Here is an 18,267-nt window from a genome sequence, read left to right as displayed (position 1 = left end):
CACATCCAGCGCAGGGTAGTTTATTGAATCTGTTCCACATATTACCGCCAAGACACTGAAGTACAACAGTGGCCGTTTACCATCTGGAGAGGAGGAAGAGGATCTGGATGGGTGAGAACCATCTCCGCCTTCTAAGTCTGTCTCTGTACCCAAAACAAACCTTGCTTGCCCGTAACAGTAGGATACTTTGGATCAGTGGTGTGCAGTCATGTTCTGAAACGAGGAGGCTAAGTCCTTACTGATTATCTTTATGTTTTTTTAAACCAATAATACAATTATTCTATTTTGTATTTTTTTGTATTGTATTTTACATTAACAATATAATTAAAGTTCAATTTATAAAAAAAAAAAAAACAAAACATGTATATTCTCATCAAGGTAGTGTATTTTTTATTTATTTCAAAATAATAACTAAGAGCGCAGCAGTAAATTTCAGATTCAGCTTTTCCGAGGAGACACTGCCTCTCTTGCCTCCTCATAAGAAATGTCCCTGCCTTCGATAAACGCTCACCTTTCATGTTCAAACAGCCTCCAATATCAGAAATCTACTCCAATTCATTCGATGACAAGCATGCCTGAGCTTCATTCAGTCAAATTTGATCAGTGCTATGTTATAGAGGAGTGCATCCAAGCAGGCAAACAGGATCAAGAGGGGTTGGAGAGGGGTGCAACCTACAAGTGTATGAGCGAATAAGGTGGAGGATCCCTACAGAGTGTAAACAATGCACACCGTCTGCTGCGGTTCCACATGGAGGCCTTGGCCTTCTCCCTACCTTCACTCAGCTCACTTCAGCAGAGTGGCACCCCATCCCTCGGGCCTAACTGCCTAGCTGTGGTTATTTATAGAGCACTCCTGAATCACTTTCTGGAGCCTGAGGATACGCACATGCGCACACATACACACTCACATAGACACTCAATGGCTTAATCCGATCGTGACCTTAGATCACTACCACAGTCATACTGAAAATGAGGCTTCAGAAAATAGCAGCCCTTGTCTACATTTCAACATACCCCATGGAAGCCAATTTACTCCAACTGGCTTCTCCAATATGTTTATTTGAATGGAGACAAACAGATCAGGCTGAACTCAAATCAGTCAGTCAGACAATCAATCAATCAAATCAATTTTTATATTTGAAAAAGATTAATACTCAATTTAATATTATTTAAAACTAAGATAATATAATGAGAGTGAATACATTTAAATGTTTACTGGGTGTAAATGATTAATACACACTATACCGTTCCAAGTTTGGGGGCAGTAGGATTATTTTAAAAAGAAATTAATACTTTTATTCAGCAAGGAAGCATTCCACAGATTTAAAGTGACAGTAAAACATTTATAATAATATAAAATATTTCTATTTCAAATAAATTATGGTCTATTCATCAAAGAAACAAAATGTCTTCAACATTTATAATAAAAAAAATGTTTCATGAGCACAAAATCAACATATCAGAATGATTTCTGGAGTATCATGAGCCACTGAAGACTAAAGAAATGGCTACTGAAAATTCAGCTTTGCCTTCAGAAACAAAACAAAACAAAAACAATATATTAAAACTAAATGCAGAATTAATGAGCATAAAAGAAATAATATATATATATATATATATATATATTAAATCCTACAGATTTTGAATTGTATTGTATATATGTACATTGAAATAAATTGCATGGTTTTTTTGTGTGTTTTTTTTTTTTTTTTTACTATTTGGCAGTTCAGGATACACCCACTGCTGTCATCCTTTCAGATATGTGGTCAAAAACTCTCCTGCTTCGTTATTTTTCTTCCATTCCCTCCCCCGCCCATCACTTAACAGGATTTTGTCTCGTTTTACGACCACCCCTATTGTAAGCCATTATTTCATAACCTGAGAAAGGTTGACAGGCCTAAAATTAGTGATTTGACAGCAAAATAACAACCCGCAAAGCATACTCTTATGTCATACGCATGTCAATGGTGTGACAAAAAACACATATCAATAAACTTGCTCTCAACTTGTGTCTTCTGAAGATTTAAGGTAGTCACTATGGATATAGAATGTGGAAGAAACACTCTTTTGAAAATGCATTAAGCCCATTCAGCACTCTGAACAAACATAGCCACATGGGGTGCACAGTCCCTATAAAAAATATTTACAGCCACACTCCTGTGTCTTCCTTTGTAGGATCTCAAATATTGCGTATCCAGCAGTTAATCTAGTTCTGTGTGCATAGTATACAAACCTCTGCAAAACACGCCGTCTTACCTTGGGTGAGAAAGCTTTTGTAAACAATGTTTATTTGCCATTGACCTGGTTTCATCTAGTGAATGGTGACCAGACTACATAGAAACTAGTGCCAACACATGGTGTGTAAACTGAAGGAGCCCAACGTGTGGAACATGCAGATAACAACACCAATGCTGTGTGGGATTCCCAGGGAACACGTACAGTATCCTGAAAAAATAAATACCCTGTATAAGCTGCATCTGCCCAGTAATTATCAATATTTAAAAAAGAATAAGAAGAAGGAGGAGAAGAAGAAGAAGAAAGCTCAGTAAGTTTACCAAGATTTCTATTTCAAATAAATACGGTTCAACTAAACTTTCTATTCATTGAAAAATCCTGAAAAAAAAAAAAAAAATGTATCATGGTTTCCACAAAAATATGAAGCAGCACAACTCTTTTTAACATTAATAATAACAATAAATGTTTCTTAACTGCCATATCAGCATATTTCTGAAGAATCATGTGACACTGAAGACTGGAGTAATGGCTGCTGAAAATTCTGCTTTGCTATTACAGGAAAAAATAACATTTTAACTATATTTAACTATATTTTTAGTCAAATAAATGCAGACATGGTGAGAATAAGACTTAAAAAAAAAAAAAAAATATATATATATATATATATATATATATATATATATATATATATATATATATATATATATATATTTATTTATTTATCAGAACTTAAGTTAAATATATCAGTCAGTATTTGTATATTTTAAAATCTTTAAAGCATCTTGTGTGTTATTTTTAAGGTACTGGTATACTACATCACATAGTGCTGAAAAACACCTAACAAGGAGTTGATTTATTATTAATTGCAGTAAATTAACACGTTAAATCAACTCTTATGTAAACGTAAATCTACAGAGACTGACTCGTTAAAGCGTAATGTTTTACCAGAGCTTCATTGTTAAACTTTGCAGACTGGAAAGACGGCAGAACGTGGCTTTAATAAGATTTATTGCAGTTCTTAGTATGAGCTGATGTGTTGATGAAATGCTAACAAAAACGATGTGATCGGTGCATTGTACTGATCTGAGTGTTATAGAACAGCTCATCTGCATGGCAATTGGTTTAATATTGTGCTCCCACAATGGGAACAATGGCCGCTCTGAAAGGAACATGAAACGGGACCGCTGTACCACTGGAAGTGTGTCCGTTCCTCAACACCAGGGGCTCTTCATTCTAAACAACACAAAAATGTAATTCAAAGCTATGCCGTAATAACTGTAACTAAATCCCAGCCTCCGGTGTTTCTCCAGTAGGTCCCTATGATATTTCCCCTATGTCTCCACAGGACGCAGCTGTGAGATTAAACTGCTCTACCTGCTCACCTGGGAACCCATGGTGAGCCGAGGTCCCCGCTGTGCCGAGTACAGTGAGAGGTGTGTTGAATGAATTTCACACTGCATGTCAGATGTCTCCTCCCTTCTGGCTATGACACTGAAAGGGATCTGCCTCTCTGCAGGGCTTTCGCAGATGCCATGGGACGGGTTATCCACTTAAACACAGACACACAACCATCCCAACTCTTGTGGCTGATAGGTGCCATTATATAAAACGTGTCTTCAAGGTGCAGCGCTGTCATGTGCATGTCTTGCATGAGAATATTTGTGACAGTCTCAGTGCATTTTGTGTGTCATAACAAATAAAACTACAGTAATGAGGCAAATAAGCAGTCAAAAGTACACATTTCATATATTTATATATCTATTCATGGCACCCACCTTGTTAACACTTGTCAAACAGGGCACTGGGTAGCTTGATAGCTGCCTGATAAGTTAAAACTCAAAACTCTAATGAGGAAGTGATGTGTATACACACACACACACACACACACACACACACAAAAAACAAGATGGCCATTGGGGATAAATATTCCTCTGCCCCAATGTGAGTGTCACATGCTCTAGGCATGCTGTCACTCATTTCCATTCCAAGACCACCAGGGAGGACAGAGCAGTGATTGGATGAGGCATTCTCTGGCAGATTGGAACTCTGGGATTAAACCTCATGCTGCCAGACATTTTCCAGCTCCAGTTGAGCCTAAATCAGGGCCGAAGAGAACATCTGAACGACTCTGGTTTCACAAGGTCAAGCCAAAGGCCAAGTAGTGGTCCAAAAAAGTATTTGGACACCTAAATCACACTTAAAAATGTATGAATGTCAATGTATTATTATATGACAAAATATCAACCTAAGTGGCACTTATTTGAAAGGAAGACAGCTTACAGCCACTTAAAATGACTTTTGGATCAGCTGGTTGCAAGAAATGTGTGTATTCACAACTTTTTGCTTGTTTAGAGATGTTACTTGGTGTGATATTTTGTGTATATTTGGGGTGTAACGGTACACAGAAGTCTTGTTTCAGTTCTTACGTCGGTTCGGTACGTACCCCCCAAGATTGACCAATGATGCATGGTAAAATTCAACGGCTGTTTTTTTTAAAAAAACGTATTGGTTTGATTAACGTGTTGTGCGTAGCCTCATTTTCATTTTCTTTCGCGTGAGAGTTCATTAACATGTGGTGACAATGGTGGATGCACAAACTAGAAAGAAATCACGGAAAGATGAGGAGAAAAAGAGCCAACTTCACCTTTCCACGAGGAGATAGCGAGTGAAGCAGCACCTGAGGCTTCCCATTTCCAGGACATGCATATTTCATCTCTGGACTAGTAGTTAGACTTCCTCAAGTCACGGCACAAATCGGCATAATGCCAAATGACTTTGTCTCATTATAACAGTGGAAACAACTTTAAGGCACAATATGTAATTTTTCATACAGTAGCTAGAGGTCACTTATCGGAACAAAGGCACCTTGATTTCGCGGAATCATGGGAGGTGGTGTCTTCACATCTACAGCCGGTGGAAAAGAATCATATAGGACTTGGGCAGAAATCATATTCATGGATGAGCTAATGTATTCAAGATTACTGTAGTATGAAGCAGGGTGTGGCTGAAAACCATTGGAGCAGAACGAGGTCGCAGGAGCGATTGCTAATGAGAGACACACACGGTTCGAGAGCATTGGAGCTTTTATTATGCCACAGATGACCGCTTCCACTTCTTCCAGTCATGCATATGTGGGGTAACGTAGCGCTGTTTTATCATAGATACATTTTTGTGTTGAAAGTTGTTATAATGCTATTTGCGTTCGCTTGGCGGCTACTATGAGACACTTGTTGCACACTGCAGTAAGTTAGAACAATATTAGGCATGGTAAAACATGGTACTCACGGTAAATAAACAAAAATACCATTTAAACAATAAGACTAACTGTATTGCTGACCTGCCTAATAAAACATATTATATATATATATATATATATATTAAATTATATATTATATTATATTAAATATACAATACATTAAAGCATCTTTCTACAAAATAGAAAGACGCTTCTGCAAAATAAAACAGAAGTCGAGGATAACACGGATATAATGTCATTGATAGGCGATTCATGGACACGTCCGTGTCCTTGCTTATTTCTCTGGACATAGATAATGCATGTACACAGAATATATAACATTGTTCAAGTGTTTTTTTGATATTTGAATCGAAATATCTTACATATAGTGCCTTTAAAATACTCCGTCATTCATGGTCATACAGATAAGACATTATTCTATACTGTAAAGGTTTTTTTTTTTTGTGTGTGTGTACACGCTCAATAAAAAAAACAAAACATTGTGCTTTTGTAAAATAAAGAATACAAACAGGATGCCGCTTTCTGCCGTCCCAGTGTCCTTTCCGTGAAACTTGTGGAGCGCGTCGCAAAAATTAATCGAAAAAGCAATGTAAGACTTCTTGTCTTCTAAAACAGAAAAATAAACAGGAAGGGTGAATTTAATAGGGAAGACATCCATGCTGATTATAATGCTGGGGATTTACTGTCTGGGGCATACATTAACCTACTGCTTAAGGACAATAAAGACCAAGGGGAGGACTAAGAGAGGTTGTCTTGCTCTGCCAGAAGGACATCACACATGAGGTCCAATTTCCTACAAAACAGAGGAGGCAGGAAGCATTCCCTGGCCCTGTGTTAACAGTAATTGGGGACTTTCTTACAGAGACTTTGACTCATTTCCTGTCAACTGAAGTGCCATAGGGCTTCAGCAACACTAGAACATCTCTAGGAAAACTCAACTATACGAAACAAACAATAAACCTACTCATACATTTCCCCATCCACATCCACACACACACACACACACACACACACACACACACACACACACACACACACACACACACACACACACACACACACACACACACACACACACACACACACACACACACACACACACACACACACACACACACAAAAACATGTTATGTAAGTTTTAGTCAATGAGGAGACAACAACACACATTATGTAAGGCCTCAATCTGCACAGTCTGCAGTAGAAAACACATCTTTGACTGAAGGATAAGGTGACAGTGGGATACGAAAAGAGGACACAGAGTTCACCCTTAATCCTTTGGACCAGAGAGAGCTAAGCATAGGTTATTTGAGGACCTAGATTTCCAGAAATTAAATTCATAATTGAAGTCTGACTATACTCTACTAAGGGATACTAAGGGAAATAAGGGATTTCCTACCATTTTGTTTTGTTTTTCTCTGCAAGTGTGCCATTTGGAAAAGCATACAAACCAAATTGTTGCACCACTACACACCATGGCATCAAGACAATAATTATACAGTTGATCTGTCATTTGAATATTTCATTTTATCCATCTACAGATGCGAACAGGCAGGGGTGGGCGAGAGCGTCGGTAGACAGATGGTCCAGAAGACATTATGGGCCACAGCAGATCCTGTGTGTCTGCATATGTTCAGAGCGTTCCAGAAGATACTGTCTCTTTGCACTACACCTGCCCCTTTGGACAGAGACTCTCACCATCTGGATCTGGTGGTGGCATTGCTAAATAAGGAGAGATTGTGTGAATTATACAAAGCTAGCGCAAGTATGATAATATTTATAACTTTAAAATTGTCAGTCTCAGCTGAAAATATGGCACTGCTTTTAACTATGATAGTGCTAAGTAGTATTTTACTGTATATAATATAGCAACTCAAATATTGGTGATTGTAAAACTATACTATAATGTAGTTTACATGTTTGTGTGTTTATTTTTGTTTATTGTTAACATATTCAGTTTTTGCTATATATTAGGGCTGCAATAACGAATTTGATCATCGCTTAGTCGCGTCTGAGCGCTGTGTTCAAAAACCATCAGCCTGTCATGTCGTTTTAATGACCCATTTCTATAGACAAAACGGATATGGAAAACAGTGGAGGACAAAGAGTGAGCTGCTCTGGGAAAGGTACATAATCCAAGTTGTCAGAAACATACTTGCTTCATATCTATAAGAGCTTCAAACAAAAGCATAAGCGTTTAACACGTCTTCCCCTTTCGTGCACTGCTTTGACAGATGCATGTGGTCTGACATGCATGTGTTTTCCTCAGCGCATAACTTACATTTTATGGTTATATCCTTATCTGTAAATGTTAGAAAGTCCCTGCGAGTAATTCCATTTTTTACATTCTGACAGCGTCTCGTTAAACTTCCCAGACTTCAGTGAACGAGCACCGGTGGGCGCCAAAAAGAGACACACACGGTGATCATTGATTGTCAAAAAGACAAAGCGCAGTAATTCTTACGAAAATACACATTTTGCTAAAATATTTTTTGTTCGAAATTAAGTGTAAGTTTAAAAATATACATGTAACACAAGTAATCATATTTATGAGAGCAGTAACAGTAATAAATTTCTGCTTAAAAATAAGCAATCAGTTGTTTTTAGGTTTAGAATGTAATGTTTGTATTTTAACATTTTTTGGTAATAATGTACCGTATAGCCTACATTAGATACTTTCTCTATATTTGTTTTATAGGCTTTATATTACACATTGTTCGGAGACAGCACTGACTTATTTAGAATTTTAGATTTTTCATCTGATTAATTGTTTAAATCGACAGATTGACTGATTATCAAAATTATCATTAGTTGCAGCAATACTATATAACTATATATGTGTAACTTGCGCCACCTCTGAAATAACTTACCTATTATCAGCAATCCATCATACATTTCCATCACCTGATTTCATTCTAGCATTTAAAACCTGCTTTTCCTGATTCAATCAATTCCTGATTGACTCCACCTAGCATTTTTTCCTCACTGAATTCTATTAGACTCTGAAAAAAGACAGTAAAATGCATTGAAAGTAGCATTTCAAGTTGACTCAAAGACAAAAATCTCTGCATGTTTCTCTATCTAGTAGGCATATTCTTGTTTATTTGTACATATCTTGTTTTAACTACACTGTTAAAACATCTTTTGTGGTGTAACAGCCCAGTAATTCCATGTCAAAGAAGATACAGAAGCCATTTCCAGCCCCACCATGAACTTCCTGTGTAACAACCCGGTTTTATGTTCCACCTATTACTGAGACGACAGAGGCATCATTCAGAGATGGGCTTATCAGTAATCCAAAGAAGGGATTTGGCCTTTATTTTGTGATGACAAGGTGTCAGGCAGGTTACCAAGGATTAACATACAGATTTGAAGTAATCATTTCTCCTGCTTCCTGCATAACAGCAAAAGAAAATAAATTATATATAAAAAAAAGAGTTTATCCTGCGATGAAGCCTTCAAATATTCATCAATCTCCCATACTGAGCAATGAGGCTTATTTTATACTTCTCTTAATACCAAGAACGCTGTGATATTACTTATTTATTTACTTACTTTAACAAACCTCACAGGAGGAACAGACGGTGGCCCATTACTCACAAATCATTTAGGTTTGCAGTGTGACTGTCTCTGCCAACTGAACTGCGCTTGACACAGTTAATTACAGAACAAAAACCTTCATTCAATATTAAACCTTGTCCTTTGATGCAAGTTTTCCGCCACGTGTCAAATCTGGTTTTCCAGCGTTTCTCTGTTTGTCATGTGGTACTGACGTTGTTGCACTTGCTGGATCGTAATGCGTTATGGCAGCTGAAGGGAGGCTTCAAAGGGAACTTCTTAAAGGGAGTGTAAAAGGGAAGCTTTCAAAGATAAACCAAAAACGTCACCCATATTCAAAGAGTTTGTAAAAAGCCTCCATCGTGAACGGCTTCCTTAAGACTTCTCTTTGCAAAGAGGGCACACGATGTCATGTTGAATTTGATCAAAACTTTTTTTTAAGGATGTGGTCATGACCAGAAGTCAAGTTTTCAAATGTGACTCTCTAACAATCGTTAATTTTACCAGGCAAGTTTACTTTGATTCATAAACTAATACTGTATGCCTCGAACACATTCTTTTAGCTTAAGAGTTAAATATTTACATATATTAAAAATTGAATTAAAACAAAGGCATTTGGCTTTCAAGTATTTCTCAATTAAATTATTGGTCTTTACCTTGTGATTTTTAGATATAATAGATTAATAGCATGCTGATTCAATGCAGAGTGACAGGCCTGTAATTAAAATTAGCTGTACCAATTTCCTTTGATTTCTCTAGGCCTAACTTTGTGTTCATGTTCAATTCCAAAAAGCACTTATTACAGTCATGACAACCATGAGTGGTTTCCTCTTTTTTTTTTCGTCAATATTGAAGTTCAAATTATATTAGCAACATAATAGACAGTAGTGGATCTATTAGGTTTCTTTTACACTGCATGCAGTAAAGATTCAGTGTTTTAACACATGCCCATTCTTGTTCCACCTGTTTATGTTCAGTTTAAACATATGGGGCCCTATTTTAACGATCTAAACGCAAAGTGTAAAGCGCACGGCGCAGGTGCAGTCAGGGCATGTCCAAACCCACTTTTGCCATTTTAACGACGGAAAAACGGTCCGTGCGCCGGGGCGCATTTTTGAAATGGGTTGTCCCTATTCTCTTAATGAGTAATGGGCGTAACGTTCAATAAGCCAATCAGAGTGTCATCTCCCATTCCCTTTAAGAGCGAGATGCGCTCGCGCCATGGCAGACTGCTATTTACATGGCGAAATTTGTTGGCGGAAAAGCTGAATGCTTTTCAAGCGAAGAAACCGATCTGCTCGTGCGCGAAGTTAAAGCGCGCGAGCAGATCATCTACGGGACTCCACCAAAGCTTCCCGAGGTGAAGAAGGCTGTTAAGTGGCCAGTCAATCTTTCAGTCGTCTGCGTTGGATGCAGGCTTTCAAATAGCTCAGTGCGATGAGTCAGTTAATATAAATGTGTGTGTATTGGCACGATTGTTCAATTAATTAGCCAATTATCGTTCATCATTATAAGTAGTCTAATATAGTATAATAGGCTGAATTGAAAATAGGTAGCCTAATTCTAATACATGCAATGACTATTCATCATTACATTTTTATATTTATGTAGCCTACACAATAATATTCTTTTACACTGTAATCCTTTTGTTTTTAATATTTGGCATGTTTGTGTGATGCGCATCCCTGTGTGTAATAAGCAAAGTCAACGCGCACTGTGGACGCGCCCAGAGGCGCAGTTTCTACCAACGCGCTCTAACAAAAAATATTGCGCCATTGACTTTAGAGTTTAGACCAGGTTTGAGTTGGTCTATGGCGCAGTCTATTTTCAGCTCCTTAAAATAGCAATGCGCCGGCAATGCGCCTGAACACACCTCTTTTTTAGACCAGCACTAACTGACACAAATGCATTTACTAATTTAAGGACGTGGCGCTGAACGGGAAACCGCGAACGGCGCCGGACGCAAACTAGCAAACACACTTGCGCTGCGCCTTGGGTCGAAAGCTGCTGTTCTCTGTATGTTTTTTCGTCATCTCCGGTCTCGTTCATATGTAAATTGCATTAGCTTATTGTGTCCATTAGATTGAAAGATCCGAAAAACCCATACATTTACCTACCCATAGGCCCTCCCCTCGAAGAAATCAGGACAGAAGTGGTTGAAAGTGGAGAATAGAGATGGAGTAAAACTCAAGGTGAATGTGTCTCCCTCGTCTGTTTGTGATCCAGTCAACCAAAACACATCTTAAGGTGCGTTCACACTTGTCATGTTTGGTTCGATTAAAACGAACCCTGGTGCGATTGCTCGGTTAGTGCCGTTCATTTGAACATATGTGAACGCTGCCATCCGAACCCTGGTGCTCACCAAACAAGCGGACCGAGACCGCTGAAAAGATGGGTCTCGGTCCACTTCCAAACGAACTCTGGTGTGGTTCGAATGATATATGAACGCAATACGGACCCAAGACATGTAACCGAACCAAAAACAGGAAGACGAGACCCTAAAAAGGACAGAAACCTCACGCATGTTGGTTTATCTCGTCATAGACGCGATTTTGCCCATGACAGGCATCAGACGCGCGTCTCCACGCAGCAGACCGTTTGTGTGTGTATGACGAATGGATTCCTGCCGCTGTTTTGACTACTTTACACATTTTATAAGCTCCTCACGAGTTTCCAGCTGGCCAAAATACCATCACACGCAGACTATGCACCGTTACACATACACAACGAGTGCATTTACCTCAGAAAACAGCATTGTTTTGGATGTTCGGTAAGTTCTGTCTCAAAATAGGCAATACGTCATAAAATCCGACCAATCAAATTGTGAATGTATCCCTGGGCCTTTAGGTTCAATATCTTTTGGTTCGGTGATTAAATTGCCAATCTGAATGCTAATCGGACCAGGACTAAATGTTTTTTTTTTCTGCTTTGGTCCGGACCAAATGAACCAAACGAACTGAACTACAAGTGTGAACTTAATACCAGGTGTAAACTGGGCTTTACAAAAAAATTGTTTACAAAAAATACCTCTAGTCTCCAAGTGGTTCAATAACAAAGCTTTCAATAAATAAATAAATAAAGTTCAATTAAATTGATCCTGTTCCTTTACATGCAAGCAATCTCCAAGCAATCACATCAGTACCGTATGGCACAAGCTGATTGGCCCCTGCTGATCCATATTTTATAATATTACTGTTTTTACTGTATTTGAGATTAAATAAATGCAGCCTTGGTGAGCATAAGAGACTTCTTTCAGAAACATCCCAAACTTTTGACAGGAACCGTATGTATTAGGGGTCTACCGGCAATGTTCCCTCTAATTTTTTTTCTCGCTGAGCAAAACTTTTCTCTGTTGAGCGCACATTTTGGCCACCTGAGCAAAAACATACTTTATATCAGACCTGTACAATCACTGTAAACACACACAAAAAATGGTTTTATCATGCAACTGTAACATTTAACTTTAATGTGCCATTTCTATTTTATTTGACCCTTGATGTAACTTAGTGATTTATTAAATAATATGTTTGAAAACAAGCAGTTCAGTCACTAAATTAAGCACATTTTAGGTTACTTGAGATTTTTTCACATACTGTAGCTGTATTAACTGTACCAGTCTTTACCAAGAAATTATATTAAAAAATAATTTCTGTCCTCCTGCAGGACAGTTCAGTTCTTTATAATATGAGCAGTTACAATGATGGTTTGAAACAACCATAATGTGTTTTTATACAGTCAGATATTAGCAACAGTGTTAAACCATCAAAATTACATGTTTATTGCTTATGAATTTCACAGATTTTATATACCAGGAGGTTTCGAGATTTTTCATGGCAAGGAGCCCTAAACAATAGGTATTTCACTGATGTATTTTGAGTTTACAAGCTACACTTGTGGTGGGAGTGTGCTTGTAATTGTCTCAGAGTTTTGTTAACATTCTGTGCCCATCATTCGTGACGTTTTATTTCACATTTCTTTTCATTTTGCGTTGCCTCTCGTATTGAGGTATTTAGTCCGCAAACATTACAGTATTCTTACCGCGACTGATTTGGCTCAGGGCCAGCCAGCTCACACGTGCTCAATCGTTCTCTTTCTATGAAACCTGTAAACCGCATTCACCGCTTCTAACTCTATAGCGACAATAACTCTATAGCGACAATAACTCTATAGCGGTTGTCCAGAGCACTGCAATTATTTCTCATTTAAACTACTACAATCAAATGGATTTCCCCACACATTATTTTCATGTCTGTTCCCTGCGCAGCAATAATTTTTTCTGCGCGACTTCAGAAGTGCGCGGCCGCGCACGTGCACAGCTTAGAGGGAACATTGTCTACCGGTACATGTATTCGATCCACACTGCAATCCAGAAGGGGGCGTGTGCTGTTGCAACGCTAATGCAATGCTGTTTGCTAACTGCCACAACAGGACAAGGCACAGAAGAAGAAGAACAGACGATCTAGATAGGGTACGTTTACACAACAACGTCGTTTGAATTTTCTGCGTACAGATGACACCATTGTCAAAATGATCCCCATTTATACGAATCCGTGAAAATTACTGAAAACGCTGTATTCTGCTGGAACACCATTAGATGGTGATGAAACACTATAGACTGAACATTCAACTGCGGATAGACATCAATAAAACAGCTTGAGATTAATATCTCATGTAGCTTTACATTTACCTCAGGCAAGTAATTTACTGTCCACAGCATGTTACCAATTACTTAATATACACACATCATCTTCGACCTTCTGAAATTCAGTGCAAATACTGCGTTCACCCTTCGTGGCTTCCTATACGGAGTTTGTTGTGCTGGAGTTTTCACTAGTACAAAGTGAAATCTCTTCGAGGGGCCATGTTTTCAGATCTTTTTCTCTGCCTTCCTACATACAGATATTTTTGATAATGTTAAAATTGAATGCGCAACCCTGCAGTTGTTAAAGCATCACAGCTTTCTGACACATACCAGGTAAATTCTTTAAATGGCACCCTACCACATTGAGCACTCAGTTGGACACTTTAGCGCCTAATAAAATGGCTGTTTTGCAGAAGTAGGTAGGATTGTGTAAACGTGTTCTAGCACAGCACCTAGAGCACTACCACTTCTCCCAATCTACCTCTATTATAGACTCTGCCTTGATTAAAATAATTGTTCTCTGGTGGCAAGACGCTAATTAACAATATTGGACTTGAGTGTGCTGACTTCTCAGAGTGCACAAGCTTGACAGGTTTAACAGAATATTAATTGTTTGTGGCAGTTTACATGAGTACAGATTGAGCAGTCTAACAGGTTAACCAATGAAACTCAGATGTTTACCCAGACGCTGTTAATTAGCACTGTCAGGCTAGTGCTACTGAGATTATTCCAGGTGCACCATTCAATGTGCCAGTCAAATTTGTTGTCCCTTCACGTTTGAGACGTGCGGTGTATTTGCATTCTGTGATATGGGTTTGTAGCCTCACAGTAATTTCCCTACGGGGCTCAACTTAATGTCCTATTCCCACACTATGGAAAAAAAGAAGGAAATGCCATAGCCTGTGGATAGATCGTCAGCCATGCTGCTGTCAGAAATGCATAATGAGTCCTTAGTCACAGCCGAAGAAGTGCTGTGTTGACGTCCTTCACAAGAAGAGCATCTCTTTTGACTCGGACTAATTGTTTTTATGTGCCTTATTTATTTCACCTTGAATTCTATTTGATTACCTTGTAACTTTGACAATAAAACATTGTAATCTATTTCTGTTTTCCTCACTTTATGCCAGTACATTTCTCCTGTTTATGTAAATTTACTCGTGTGTTTGTAGCATGTTTTAAGGACATATAATATCTTGGGTTTTCTGAGGCATATTTATATTAAAGTCTCTGAGGAGACATGTGGCACGCTTGGCATTTTCCTTTGCAAACATAATTTATGATCCTCCTTTTCTCATGAAAATAGAAAATAAATGATAGACAGAGAGAAAAGGATAGTCAATATGAAATAAAAGAACACCATTCAAAACTGAAAAGTATTAGTGAAGAAAACTGGCTGTAACAAAAACTGCTAGAATAATGAACTTTTAGTTCAACATCCAATAAAACAATGTGTAATTAAACATTGACTTTTTCTTTAATGTGTTGCTAAGCTAACAATCCAATATAAAATAATTAATAAAACAAAATCACACAAATAAATGACTTTTTGTATAAATAAATAAATTATTTAACTTATCTTAACTATGTTTTATTTCCATGCCTTTTTCTTCTTATATATTTTATATTTGTCCTGTTCAGCACGGTCAACTATTGTTGTGTTTATTTGTGCTTTATAAATAAATAAATGAAATGAAATATATTTATAAAAAAATAAATAAAAATAGACTATTTAAAGTAAGATGTTGCTAAGCTATCATTGCAGAGTGCAGTGAAAATACTTTTATTTATACTTTTATTAATCTTAGTTAATGTTGATTTCAGGATTATTAAAATCAGTTGTAAATAAAACTATGACTGTTCATTGTTCATGTTAGCTCAGTTCCATTAAATAATATGAACAGATACATCTGATTTTAACAATCCTGAAATCAACATTAACTAAGATTAATTAAAGCATATAAAATATAAATACAAGTAATAGCTTAGCAACATCTTACTTTAAATAATCTATTTATTATACAAACACACACAAATTTAACCAATCTGCATACATAATTGTCCCTTCCCTCACAAAAAAAAAACAAAAAACAAGTGAATTAAGAGAGACAGAAAACAACAGTAAATAAATAATAAAAAAAAAAAAAATTAAAAAAATAATAATAATAATAAAAACCCCAGAGTTTAGACGCAGGAGTAAAAATGCATGGGTAATTTTCACTCTCCAAAGACACATTTTATGCTCCTGACACAGAAAGGAAAGCTGTAATAGCTTTGACTTCACCATTAAAAGAACAAAAACACAACAAGAACTTGATGTTCCCAGCAGCTAAAGCACACAGGATATCTTAGGTCACAATGGTCCATGCCTATTCAATTTTCAGACCATGTCACGTTAGGATTTATAATGCTGCCAGTCACATTCACACAAAACAAAAGCGACAAGCTGGTATAAGGATCTCTTCCTCATCGGCGGCCATTTTGACATCAAAACACACTCTTGTTATATCTCAGCAATCCCCACGATCCTAAATATTTTGTGTTGTTCTGCTTCCAAAACCCCCACTGTCTCTTGCGGCAGCTAATTTGTTGTCCAGACACGAAACTGTCTGGGAAAGCTTGCTTAAGCAGTTGTGGTGTAGAAAGCTGCTGAGAAAAATGTGGGCTAATGGATTCTGGTTGGAGTGGGGAACACTGGGGAGCATGTCGAGGCATAAATGTTTACGTTCTTGTGGCATTGGAGACAGAGGACACGGCCTTGATGCTTGCAACTTTTGAAGTGCTTAAAAACCGAGCGTGCTCACCACAAACCTCTCATTATCGTTCTGACGATGGAATGAATCATGAGGCACGTTTAAACGAAGCTTTTGGGCTGAGGGGATTTCAAGGCCCTGTGATCAAGCGGTGTGGCTTATTAAACCAAGTGACGGCATTCACACGGTGGTGTAGAAGAGAGATGGAGGCACAGGGTACACGGATACTCCCTTCTAAATCTCCCTACTTCCACTCACTACCGCATATCTTCTCTCATTATTCAGCGTCTTCATGTAGAGTGCCTCTCTTGGAGTCTGCAGCGGGCAAGAGGGGCTGTCAAAATGAAAGCATGAAGAAAGCTATTGTTTCCTCGCCGTGCACATGCCCAGGGAACAGAAACTTGTATATGCAAGAATCACAGCCTGAAAGAGAGAAAACCCACATAAAAAAGAGAGGAAGGATAGGAAGGAAAAATAAAGAGCGTACCATCAGAAAATGGGTGTTATTCAAGTGTTTCATGCTGTTGGGCTTCTTCTGGCCTAAATCTTCAACCCCACACACCAGGGCTCTTTTCCAAAACTTGCCTACATTGGATGCATTTGAAGGAATAATTATGCTGTCCCAAGGCAAACATCATAAGGCATCATTGCATGTAGTACAGCTAATAGATAATCCCAGAATACATTTCAGCTAGACTGTTATAAAAACTGCTGTATTTTAATGCTCATTTATTGTTAGTTCAATACAAAAATACATACAAACATATACAAAATCACAGTTGTCAAGTCAGTCGAAGAAGATGGAGGAGCGGGGAGAGGTGGATCTTAAAGGTGCCCTTGATTCAAAAATTGAATTTATCTTGGCATAGTTAAATAACAAGAGTTCAGTACATGGAAATGACATACAGTGAGTCTCAAACTCCATTGTTTCCTCCTTCTTATATAAATCTCATTTGTTTAAAAGACCTCCGAAGAACAGGCGAATCTCAACATAGCACCGACTGTTACGTAACAGTCGGGGTGTACGCTCCCAATATTTGCATATGCCAGCCCATGATTGAGGTATTACACAAGGGCAGCCAGTATTCACATCTGGATGAAAGGCATTAGACAAGGGCAGAACGTCTGGATGTGCACAGCTGAATCAACAGACTAGGTAAGCAAGCAAGAACAACAGCGAAAAATTGCAGATGGAGCAATAATAACTGACATGATCCATGATTACATGATATTTTTAGTCATATTTGTAAATTGTCTTTCTAAATGTTTTGTTAGCATGTTGCTAATGTACTGTTAAATGTGGTTAAAGTTAACATCATTTCTTACTGTTTTCACGGAGACAAGACATTTTTAAACACTTGCAGTCTGTATAATTCATAAACACAACTTCATTCTTTATAAATCTCTCCAACAGTGTAGCATTAGCCTTTAGCCACGGAGCACAGCCTCAAATTAATTCAGAATCAATGTAAGCATCAAAATAAACACTGTACGATTAGACATGCTGCATGACGAACACTTTGTAAAGATCCATTTTGAGGGTTATATTAGCTGTTTGAACTTTTTTTATGTTGTTTAAGGCAAGCGCGAGCTCTTGGGGCGTGGAGCACTAGATTTAAAGGGCCACATACCCTGAATCGGCTCATTTCTAATTATGCCCCAAAATAGGCAGTTAAAAAAAGGAATTAAAAAAAAAATCTAATGGGGTATTTTGAGCTGAAACTTCACATTCAGGAGACACCTTAGACAAAAAGTTCTAGGGCACCTTTAAGATCATCTGATTAAAATGTAAACATAACAAAGAAGATCCACCAAAATACAGGCATCGC

At 37.8% G+C, this 18,267-nt stretch overlaps 1 protein-coding gene across 7 annotated transcripts in view; it reads right to left on the bottom strand.

The window, feature by feature from the left end:
- The window catches only part of igsf21a (immunoglobin superfamily, member 21a), a 258,609-nt gene that overhangs the window by 92,249 nt on the left and 148,093 nt on the right, over window positions 1-18,267 (bottom strand). Inside the window, exon 3 of one of the 7 annotated variants that reach the window (XM_067387241.1) lies at window positions 16,926-17,023. The exons of the other annotated variants lie outside the window; for them this stretch is intronic. Coding sequence (XP_067243342.1) covers window positions 16,926-16,958 — 33 coding nt within the window. The 5' untranslated portion in view covers window positions 16,959-17,023. The remainder of the gene's footprint in view (window positions 1-16,925; window positions 17,024-18,267) is intronic. 7 annotated transcript variants of the gene reach the window in all.

Source organism: Chanodichthys erythropterus, chromosome 6 (assembly GCF_024489055.1).
Source record: "Chanodichthys erythropterus isolate Z2021 chromosome 6, ASM2448905v1, whole genome shotgun sequence".
NCBI lineage: Eukaryota > Metazoa > Chordata > Actinopteri > Cypriniformes > Xenocyprididae > Chanodichthys > Chanodichthys erythropterus.
The sequence above is the reverse complement of the archived record's forward strand: the minus strand, read 5'-3'. Positions and strand labels throughout refer to the sequence as shown.